The 12,648-nt window shown below is 37.6% G+C and overlaps 1 protein-coding gene across 1 annotated transcript in view; it reads right to left on the bottom strand.

Annotated features, from left to right (window-relative positions):
• Positions 1–12,648, bottom strand: part of UNC13C (unc-13 homolog C) — a 218,151-nt gene that overhangs the window by 99,326 nt on the left and 106,177 nt on the right. Inside the window, exons 14-16 of the mRNA XM_089488232.1 lie at positions 12,440–12,508; positions 9,397–9,486; positions 7,076–7,204 (exon numbers count right to left, since the gene is read on the bottom strand). Coding sequence (XP_089344358.1) covers positions 7,076–7,204; positions 9,397–9,486; positions 12,440–12,508 — 288 coding nt within the window. The remainder of the gene's footprint in view (positions 1–7,075; positions 7,205–9,396; positions 9,487–12,439; positions 12,509–12,648) is intronic.

A 12,648-nucleotide genomic window follows, 5' to 3' on the forward strand; every position in this document is an offset into this window, starting at 1 on the left:
CTACAAATGACAATAGTTTCCTGGGGTTAGCCTAGAAGGAGCAGAACTCTAAATATCTTAAGCTGCTGGACAAACAAAGAGACTGAGAAGTTTCACAAAACAAACCTGGGTTAATGGGGGTTAATGCTAGAGCCTTAAAGCAGATTAAAACCTCTCTTAAAGCCTTTCTCTTAGAAAGTATGGCTGAAAAGCTTAAGCAGCTATATTATTGCAAGAGGACCAAAACGGACACATTACTGGCTAGAAATTGGAGATCAGCAAGTAGGTCTCCCATCATAACTTCCAAGGAGTGTCACAGAATAGTGAATCCTAAAGGTAAAAACTATACAATCTGTAATACCATCCATAGAAACAAGAATTTTGGAGAGATGTTCGGCTTATTTAGTCTGCCCATTTTTCCTGATATAAGATTCTAATCAGTCCTTGCGTTAGACCTTATGTCTATTCCATGCATGTTAAATTTCTTTGCCTCTACCACTCACTTACCCACCCCACCGAGTAATGTTATACTGCCTTACATTACTACATCTAAGACTTTCTGTATAATCAATACTGAAAGGTTGTCTTTCCCAGTCTCTTGTAGTGATGTTACAGCCCACGTTAAACCCCTAAAAAACATAAAACATCCATGCCAGAATGCCTCTCTAATCTATATTATGCAACATTTAAACATTTGCTGCTTCCAAAATTTGTTAAACTGCTCATTTACATTTTTAGCAATGGGAAAGCACAGATCATGCTAGTGGATCATACCATTACACTTCCCAAGCTGGGGAAATCTGAGGAAAGATATGCTGTCCCTAATGAATACTGGCTTTATTTCAAAATACTACCTGTTACAATGGATCAGGATCAAATGGGCTGGATGTCAGGTCCCTGACATTATGAGAGGGCTCATAGATTTAATACCAGCAGCAAATACATTAAAATGCTCTTGGTGGCTTTAGACAATGAAAAAGCCCTCAACGGGACTCATTGACTTTTTATGTAAGAAGCCCTTTATTGTATGATTGCTTGTTGGAATGTTTGGAAACGATCACTGCACTATACCAATTCTCTCCTCTGTGGTCTCCACAGCACAAAGTAAAGTAAAGGTCTGATCTGTTATCGGAACAGATCATCTCTCCACGAATGCTTCCTATGGGGTCTGTGTTGCACCTTTTCCTGGTGCTCTCCAAAAGCAGCGGGTGAAGAAGAAGTATGTATATTTTGCCTATAATTTTTGTTACATGTATATGTTTTCCATCTAACCCTACAATTTAGTTTGTATAGGTGACGTTTACGACTATTCATTTCTTCTGATTTCTTCTAATATTAGTCACATTGATAAAGTATTTTTCCTGAAACATTGGGAAAACAATGTATCTAATTCATTTTGGTTTGTCTAATTCAGAATACCAACCAACATCATTAGTGGAGACAAATAATGCAATATTGTATCTTGAAAGGAGAGTGTCTGATGGTTCAGTGTGGAGCAATCTCTCTTTTTTAGAATGTAATTAAAGAAAGAGATACTTTATCCTGTAGAACTGTCCTCTGAATACGGCTTGTTCCTCTTTACCAAATCTCCTAAGACTACAGATCCTAATAACGGTGTTCTGCTAATTTGGCTCTTATACTTTAAATCAATGCTTTAGGATTATATAAATGAAATGTGTTGATCATGGTTGTCCAAGTGTAATCTATAACTGACACAAGAGGCTTATTTCATGGGCCCTGGTCTGCCTCAGAAGTACATCTATCGTATTAGAAAACGAATGTAACCCACTGGGCATAAATCCCAACATTTGAAATGATCAAAAAGGCACACTTTTTTTAGAGTTGTGGTTAAATGTGTGCCTGGGGGGGGCCTTTACATATACTTATGTGAGGATATGATCTGTTGATGTAGGCTGGGGAGGGAGAATACTTTGCAAGCCACATATCGGTGGTTGGCATCAAAAAGTTTCAGTTTACAAATTGCATTTGACCTGTAGCTAAAAAGTTAATTGTAGATTTTTGCCAAGATCAATATAGAGAGAGAAAAAGAATCAGCTTTTCTTTTCCAGTGATGCAGTGAAGATTGTAGCTTTAATATAATTGTCTGAGAAAACAAATTGTCACCCATTATGTCTGAAGTGGATAATTCAACCTCTGCTATTTGTTCAGACTTTATTACCTAGGCTCGAAGAGAGGCTTTGGCCATTCAGACATCGACTACTTTGGATGCAGGGCAAAGGACCAGTGGATCACTGAACTGTAATTCAAAAGCTAGACGGGTTATAAAGGCAAGGCAATTTAACCCTGCTACTATATTAAATAAAATCAGATATTTTAGCCAATACAGCATTTATTAAAAAGCAGAAGAGGCAACTTCAATGAGCATTGCTAGAAATACATTGTTAGCTTGTGTGTTTCTGCATGGGACTAAAAATGTGCAGCGTTACAGAGTACCCTTGTGCGTTCTGAAAATGAAATCTAATGGATATGTAAGCACAATCTCATTCACAAAAATTACTTTCTTTTCCTCCAAAACAGGAGGTATCTATTAAACTACTTATCGAATGACCACATACAGAAGATTGACACAATGATGTGTTAGAAACAGCTTTCACTGCTGTAATTAACGTTATCATTATAATGGGAGAAGGACAAAGAAATCAAGTACAGGGAAGATAGTTTGAGTAACAGCACAGGGAGGTTATTGTAGAAGTAACAAAAACATAATATATAGAGTATAAAAATGTATATAAGGTTAGTAATAGAGTATCTGGGTTTTGGAACTTTTGAAAATACCCCTTATTAATTGCAAAGCATTCACTCCTCTGACCCTTTAAATCTACTCAGGTTTGTCTTATGTGAAGGCCAGATTTGTAAAACGATAACATTTAGGTAAGTAAGTCAGAACACAACACAAGAAAAAAGGGTGAATACAATTGTGGGGAACAATTTGTATATACATGGTAAAGGCCAGCATGTGTGAACAGAAAGAAGTAACGATGATTGCAATTATAGTAGGGGTACTCAATTTAGTATTTGGAGTAAACATTACTATGGAACAAGCTAAATGACAAATGATTTCAGTAAATTAGAAGAATAGGCAAGAGTTAGGCAGATGCAATTACATGTTGATAAATGTAAAATAATGCACTTTGGCTGAAAAAATCCCAAGGCAGAATATGACATCGGGAGACTGGAACTGGTAATCATTTCTGAGGACTTAAAGGTAAGCATGCAAAGCATTAAAGCGTCCAAAAAAGTAGGGAGGGTGTAGGGTTGCATAGTTAAGAGAAGAAAGAGGGAGATGGTTCTTCCAATTAACTGATTTCTGGTCAGACCTCACCTAGAATATTGTATACAGTTCTGGAGACCCCATCTCCAGAAGGATATTGTCATATTGGAGACAGCATGTCTCCATAGCATGTAGGATAAAAGGAAATACAGATCTTAATACGCATAGCCTGGATGAAAGATATTTAAATACTTAATGGGATTTAACATACCTATGAGGGAAGTTAATTTCAAAATAGAAGAAATGTTAAAAGAGGTCATAATCTAAAACTAGAGGGTCAGAGGTATAGATGCAATGTGAGAAAGTTTTACTTTACGGGGGAAGGGGTGCTAGATTAATGGAATATCTTCCCATCAGAAGTGGTAGAGGCCAATACATTGAGGGAATTTAAACATGCATGACATATGCATAAATAAATGGTATATATATATATATATTTTGTGTAATGCTGGCCTGGCACATTAAGTTTACCATGTTCTGTATTATGGTGCTACACATGATAACACATAAGAAAGCTTCCTAAAAAAATTGCTAAATAAAATAGGGATGTACCACTAGTCACATATGAACCCCGTGTCTACTTTCAATACAGATAAACAATGGAAGTGAAAAATGAAACAAAAGAGTTGTAACACAATAAAACATTTTTTAAAATAATTTATATTGAAATATTTTCAGAAAATACTCTCGTAAAGATGTGAAAGTCCAGTTCCAATGACTTATTCAAAAGCAATTATTGATAACCTGAGGGCTACTATATGCAAAGCCAATTTTATTTTCCAATTTATATTTCTGGCATTATGAAAAGGTCCACTTTTATACAGTTCCTTTTATTAATCCAAAATTACACACGACACTCAATGTTTCATTATAATTTATTATGCTCCGGGTGCAGTTTTATAGACATCCTAATATAAATGGTTTCACAGAGTTTTAATTAATGTATTCCTGGATTAATGAAACATAACCAGATGCCCTGATGATGACATTTCAGGGACGGAGTTGAGGAATGCCAGATTAACGCTTCAATTTTTCACTTTGAAAGAACTGCATAGATATCCTTATTCATTTATAAATATACTAATATTTCAATCCTGGAAACAGCCAGTTTGATATCAGAGGAAATGTCAATTTACTTTCTTTGGAAGAAAAAATGGTAATGTATATAAAATGGGTTTATTGTGATGGCACTCAAGCCCCCAATGATTAGATCCCCCAAATATGGCAAGAAATTACCTCCGATCAGGCTATAAATTCTTTATAGAAGGAACTGGCAATAATATGTTTAATGGTATTAACAAATAATTATAATGGAGTAGTCCACAGATCTACCAATGCAGAGCAGACTGGGACAGCTTGAGGCCCTGAAACCACTCAGCAAAAACAGTTAGGCTTCATATCCAACTGGGCAGAGGGATCTAGAAAACAGGTGCGGGGGGTTGTTTCCTAGCAAAACTAATGGGAGACCTAGTTTATCATTCATGGATATGTCTGCAGAATTGAACATGAAGCATGATATCAGCTACAGATGGGAGAGTATGCAAATCTACACTCTGGTATTCTCACAAATGTAGATTTTCATGACCTCCTAGCATGTGCACAGATGGATATTTTCAAAAGACACTGACTGAATCACTCGTGCTTATACGTCGCGATCCTGAAAAGCTGTAGGATCAATGCAGAGAAGCTCAGTAGTAAAACATGATTGCTATTACCTCACTTTGGTGTCTATTGGGTTTAAAGGTAAGTCGTATAAATATTCAGCAAATATTCTTACTCCTGACAGTGAAGATTTGCTCAATTAACATATTTTAATGAACTTCACAATCTGTGGTTGTATATCAATATTATGTCTAGAGCACTAAGCTGTGTTGACATGCTTCAATTGATTCATTAGTTCCTTAGCAACTAGCAATGCTTTCACATTGGTGCTTTTTCCCATTTGACATTCATTTTCTTTGAATGGCAGGAATGGGGAGGCGTCTCATTTTTTTGCTTCATTTTATAAGAAGTCTCTAAGTAAAAGTGCCAAGTGAATAATGCTATTTATCTAACATTAGCATTCACCTAAACACTTGTTCTATTCATGGCATTATTTGATGTTTCACTTCAGTGAATTGATACATTTTCAGCACAACTAAAATAATTTATTTTGTGTAACCTTCCCGCACTGATAAGAAGTACCCTTTTGTGAGAAACGATGTCCCTTGGCATATTATGAATGAATGAGTGAGTGATAGAGCCAAACAGGCTCAATCTTCACCTTTTGTATTGTGTTTTGGTCCTTTTTTTGGTTCATATGACTGACAAAGTTCAGCTTGGCTTGACTCGGCTCATAACACAGAACTGGGCAGCTCTCCCACCTATACCATATTCTTATCTGCTCCTCACCTATTAATAATGAGAAGAGACTACTGGTAGCTGGTGCTATCAGCTACCAATGTAGGAGTTTTGTTTTGCTGTACTTAAGTAGGTTCACCTTAGGTGCAAATGTATAAACATCTACTATCCCGCAAAAAAAATAATATCACAGCTAATAAAATATTTTCTCCCACAAGTGCTCACTGACACAACCAAATATCAATTTACACTTGCACTTCTGATAATAATTGTCTGACTCGCTTGCCATCGAAGGAAACACCTGGATTTTCCACTCAATCTATATATTGGTACTGCATTTTATATAGCAGTGAGCAAGAAAAAACATAGCAGTTTATAGAAGACCATCAAATATTCTACAGAAACAAACAAAAACAGAACAGCAATTTTGGAAAGCTATATACAAGCAGAAGCCACAAGCACAAGTGGGTGTGGTGAACAGGGCGACTTGGCTCCCCTTGGCAGCAACCGCATGAAACCACAGTTTTTTTTCTTCAATGCCAACCACTTTATATATGCAAGTAATAGCACATATTAAAACAATATAATGATATTAATATATATTAATATTTTGCCCCATATACCTTTTCCCAGCTAGTTTTCAACATGCATGCTTGCAGCTTCTACCCTTGTATAAAAGCAGTGCCACTTGCATCATGGGTAGCCTGCAGGAGTACCCAGGAGTCCCTGTCTCTGCAGTCTCCTGTGCAGCTGGAAGGGGGCCAATGAAATATGCCCACTCTACATATTTATAACCTTAGTTGCACACCCAGACACACTAACATACACACACAATAACACATCACACTACCATGCACACAGACTGAAACATTTCCACATATACGCACACACACTCTCTCCCCCTCTCTTCCACTTTCCCAGGATTTATTAACCACACACTCATGCCAACATCATAGACTAATATGCACATACTCTATATGATGACATACACACTCATTTCACACTTGAACACACCATACATTTATGCATACATATACACACACGACCTCTCTCTTTTGCTCCCTCTCAGAGTTCTCCCCCTCAGATATCTACTCTCACAGCCATTCTTCTCCCTCTCTCTCAGCTTTCCCTCTACCTCAGCCCTCACCCTCTGACAGCCTTCATTTTCCCTCAACTCTACCTATCTCACAACCCTTATTTTCCATATCTCTCTTCCACCCACTTACCTTGCACAAGTCTTCCTGCATCTTGAACTGTCTACAAGCTGCTGCCGTAGTTCCACCGCAGGGTCATGTAATGTGTGTTACATGACCCTGCTGGGAACCCCAGTTACTGTGACACCAGGTAGCAGAACAAGTGCATGTGTGCATTGTACACTCAGTAACAGGATAGCCAGGCATTTAAAAAATCTCCTTTTATTAGATGCAATGTCATATTAAATACAGATCTTATAGGAGAGCTTACCTGATCTAATAGCTGTGAGTAAAGGTCGTGGCAGTTGACAAATATATACTTGTATGTTGAGTCTAAACAAGCCCGCACACAGTCCTTCACCACCATGCTTGCTCTTGGTGGACTCTGGAGTTCAAGAACCTGATGTTAAAAGAACAAGAAACATTTTGAAATAACCGAAAGAACTTCCAGTGTTCTGAATATTTTCTATTACTGTCAGCCTACTGGAATCTGAATTAAACATCAATACTCCCACACACCTTCTAATTTAGGAAAGCTCATATAATTTTATGGCACAAACTAATTTGTATTAATTTTGTTTGTAAAATGTAATATTAACATGTTTGTTATTCTGAGAAGCACGCAGCTGTCTTCATTACTAAAATAAAAATGCTTCTATAAAGAACACCCCATAAAATTACCTGTGGCTGCAACCGGTCTAAAGGTAGAAACCAGGTAAAAGCAGTGTAGAATACACCACGTGACCTTTATTATTAATGATGAGTGTGACTTTGCCCCCACTTACAGTCATTTCCAACAAGACAGAAACGTAAAATTTAATGATACATAAAAGCCATTTGTCCTATCTAGTCTGCCCATTTTTCCTCATGTAGAGACTCATCAGCCCTTGGTCTTGTCTAAGATTCAGGATAGCTGTATGCCTATCCCATGCATTTTAAAATTATTTCTCTGTATTAACCTATACCGCTTTAAATGGGAAGCTGTTCCATTTATCTTCCACCCTCTTATTAAAATAAAACCTCTGAGAAAGGTTTCTATCGCATCCACTTACCTTCTATTTTCCTCAAGTTATGACATAAACTGAAACATAACATGTATGTTACAAGACTGATACATATTGGGCACTGCTGGGCTCACATAATTCCCTAACTGCAATAGACGGACAGGGTATGTAAGGAAACAAAGGCATGTCGTTTCAACCTATGCCCGGCTAGTTCTACAATAAAGTGAGTGTGATCATGCTGGAAATCACTAATGAATAATTAATTTGGCAATCATATATAGATTCTGCAAAAAACAAGGTAATCAACGTTGCGCAACATTATTTAATTCATGTAGCACGTGTGTACAACATAGATTGGTCACAACGCAAGGATAGATCTTTCCAGCTGTCACTAGCACTTGTTTATAAGCATATGCAAGCCCGATTGACATATCTTCCTAATGGGCAGTCCAAAGCCAACTATAAATTACCCATGTCCGGTTAATCTTATGAGATACAGTACATATAGGTAATGTTAGAATAGATCTGGCAAAAAAGTATATCGGTTTAATTGTTCAACAATACTAGACAAATCATTTTCTGATCTCTTAGAGATTAAGCTTATCTTTGCCAACCAAAGGTGAGTGCAATTTTAAGAACATCCCTATTACATCATAATTGACAAAAAACGGCTGCTTCATATACTGTGATACCTTGCAAATCACCTGGCTCTTTGTGTATGTAGCCATACAAGTACATTACACAAAAAACTAACTGATCATTGTACTGATCTTTTAGAAATGTCCAGAGGAGCCTGATTTCTCTTGTACCAAGAGGGAATTCTGTACCCACCACTTTCTAAAAAATATTTAGTGATAAGATTTGAGTTATTTACTTTATTGCTGTTTATTTTATTTTAGCATTGTTTTATGGTGCTGTTTTGTTTTAATGTATATACCACCGAACCGGAATGAGATAAATCTTAGTTGTTGAGCACATCAGTTGTTTCACAAGTATCCAATTAGGATTTTCATAACTAGCTGGCCTGATGGCAACACATGCTGAACACTTCAGGTTTCTATGGCCTCAAACTAGCTGGAAGTTCTGTGTATCCATGTCTTAATACGAAATCTTTTTTATGGATTTTTAGTTGAGAGGCCTGATCAAAAAAAAATGTGGCCGCATTGAGGTCTTCAAGACCTGGGGTTGTGCACTACTGTATAACACAGATGTTGATGAGTGGTTTCAGAAAGGATCGGATGTAACATGGATTACATACCCTTTGTTAATATAAAATGTATTATACACATTGAGTACGGTTTCTGCTATATGATTATAACATGCTTTAGTTGTATGGTATTGTATTATGTAATGCTTCACTAAAGTAAAATATCTGCTGCTACTCAATTAAAAGTTTAATATTTTTATGTAAAAATATATGTCCTACTATTGTACTAATGTCATGTGCTGCACAGAAAAAAAACAAAGTGGTATGATTTTGCAATGTGCCAGCTGCACATACAAAGCTACCCATTTCTAAAATGGCACTAAGTATCTGAAATATCTACTAATTTTCTAATTTATTATGCATCAAAGAAGCAGGAAATACCTTCATGCGAAAAAAGGTGATGCTTGTTAGCAGATCCACAGTTGACTTTAGGTCTTGGAGCCTTTCAGGATTACTAGCCGTAAAGTTATCCTGTTAAAGAAAACACATACATTAAGTTATAAACTAAGGCATTTCTCTTGGTATCATTAAGACGTTTATTAAAAAGCCCATAAAAAAGATGTACTTAAAAATAAAAATTTCATAGATTTGATACATTTACAATGGATTTGATTTTAGAAGTTGTCATCTGGTAGATAAGGCAATCTAAAACATAAATTACATTTAACTATGAATTTTAGTTAGAGTTCTAGCTAAGTTGAGAGTGACAGAAATAATGGTATATTGCCATTTAGGAGAACGTTTGCTACTTTATTAGGTATACCTTATTAGACAGGCATGATACCTTGTGTGGTCTTTTGCTACAATAGCCCAAATAAAGTAGACTATGTGTACACTTAGAAGAAGTGGATTAGAAAACAAGAGAGGTGAGTTAATGAGGGCCATGATAGGATATATAAGATGAATGTAAGCAGGGGCGTAACTAGACGCCTCAGGGCCCGGGTGCGAGAATCTATTAAGGGCCCCCCCACCCCCCCACCCCCCCCAAAAAACATGATTTTTACCCAACAATTTTTTTTCAACTAATTCAACAAATTCAATTTACATATTGAATCATATCTGTAAAAAAATCAAAGAAAAAGGGGTGCATGTACAAAGGGCATAATCCAGGGGTGTCCAAGTTTTTTCTGCAGTGGGCCACTTCATCAGAATTGTATACGTGCGCGGGCCGCACTCCTTTTTCACTGTGACAAAAAATATGGCCTTTAATAAAATATGCAGATTAAAATAAAGTAAAATGACACAAAACCTTTACTCTTCCTCTCACTGATTTCTGGGCCTTGAAAGTTTTGCGACTACAAATTCAGGATTCCCTAGATTTATTCTAGGGATGAACTAAAATGAAAATTCTGGACCAAAACATTCAGGGTTCACTTAGCCAAAACCGAAAATGACCCCCACCTTTAAAAATAATAATAAAAACTCACATGTTTAATAAAAGTAGGTTACACACAATTGGACAAAATGAGCAATATGACTTGGCATGTTAGCAATCACACTCCTATCATACCCAGGCAACCAGTAAATGCTGGTACCTAGGCATGATGGGACTGTGCTCGCTGTGATTGCTGTTAGCAATCACACTCCTATCATGCCAAGTCAGCCAATACACGCTGGTACAGGATGGCTGTAAGTGATGTGCAGACCCCATACTGCTGGCAGCATCAATACACAAGGGGGGCAGCTAGCCAGGTTTCAGCATGTACTGGCTGACTTGGCATGATAGGAGTGTGATTGCTAACAGCAATCACAGTCCCATCATGCCTAGGTTCCAGCACTTACACATCCATCCAGTAAATGCTGGAACCTAGGCATTATGGGACTGTGATTGCTGTTAGCAATCACACTCCTATCATGCCAAGTCAGCCAGTACATGCTGGTACAGGGTGGCTGTAAGTGCAGACCCCATACTGCTGGCAGCATCACTACACAAGGGGGGCAGCTGGCCAGGTTTCAGCATGTACTGGCTGACTTGGCATGATAGGAGTGTGATTGCTAACAGCAATCACAGTCCCATCATGCCTAGGTCCCAGCACTTACACATCCATGCTATCACACACACACACACACACACACACACACTCATTTATTCATATAATCATTAATTCACAGATTCATTCCCTCAATCACACACACTTATTCAAACACCCTCCCCACCCCCTTACCTGCACTGCAGCTCCCTCGATGCCGCTCACAGACTTCAGCAGGGGGCGCGGCCTCCCTCTGCCTTCTCTGCTAAAGCACAGAGGAAGTAGGATGTCACGTGAACTCTGCTTCCTCTGTGCTGTCCAGAAGACCCTCCCACAAGTAAGTAGCAGGGCTTGAGGTGCGGCTCGTGTAAGATCGGTTGCCCTGGCTGCCGATCTTACGCGGGCCGCACCTCGAGGTCTCGCGGGCCGCATTTGGCCCGCGGGCCGCATGTTGGACGCCCCTGCCTTATTTAAAAAAAAAAAAAAAACTTAAAAAAGATTTCGGGCGGCCCCTTGGCTTGGGCCCCCCTGCCGCCGGGGCCCGGTCGCAGTCGCGACCCCTGCGACCCCGGTAGATCCGCCACTGAATGTAAGATATAAGGATATTTGAGGGATTTAAGTATCAGTGGTGGGACTGGCTGGGAAGAATTATGATGCTGCTGTTTGTGGAACAGGACACTTTGGTATAAAAAATAGGACCTATATAGAGCAAGAGCAAAAAGCCAAACCATGAAGTGAGTGGGATATATCTATTGTTTGATATATCAGCTGAATTCATTACTAAGTCATAATATATAATAACAGTAATAAAGAACAGTATCAATGATACTACAGAATGATTATATCATTTTAGATGCACTTAAATGTATTTTGTTTTGTATTGTTTATTGCATACTTAGGATCACTCTGCAGAATGTTAAGTATTTCAAAATCATTCTCTTTCTATAACACAATACATCACAAGCTTCTTTATGATATGTCACATTACCAAGGGCATTCTTTCATACATGACAAGTTATTATTTTGAAGAGCTCAAGTATTTTCTTTCTGTATTAATATGTATGTGTTTTTAAGATGCTTAACGTCCTACTATACATATTGCCTCATATTTCCTGGAATGACTTCTGTTTCATTATGTATGGATTGTTTGCATTGGTTCTACTTAAATAATATATAAACAGTATTCAATACATTGTTGCCTCTCATCAAAGCTTACGTGACTCTACATCTTTTTTGGTGATTTCACATTAAATGTAACACCCTCAACTGAGTAGCAGACCTGCTACAGACTGCAATGTGGGATAAAACAAAGTTATATTGGCTCATATTCACAATCATAAAACATATCACTGTTTGTACCATTGGAATCTATTTAATTATTTGTGATAAGTTTAACTCTGGTAGAAGCATTCATTCCAAATGTTTTAGGCATATTAAAGATTTGCTGCACTTACTCTGTATTTTGAAAGGTCGATCCTCAGGGAGTTGTGCAACTGATCCAACAGCTTAATAAACTTTTCCCTCTGTACCAAAACAAAAGAAAATGCATTTGTATAAGCATATACCATGTGTATATATATATATATATATATATATATATATATACATATATACACACACACAACATTGTTCTTCCACAAAGTTGGAAGCATAACATTGTCCA

Source organism: Sceloporus occidentalis, unplaced genomic scaffold (assembly GCF_023333645.1).
Source record: "Sceloporus occidentalis isolate IW3139 unplaced genomic scaffold, rSceOcc1.0.p SCAF_37, whole genome shotgun sequence".
NCBI classification, from domain to species: Eukaryota; Metazoa; Chordata; class Lepidosauria; order Squamata; family Phrynosomatidae; genus Sceloporus; species Sceloporus occidentalis.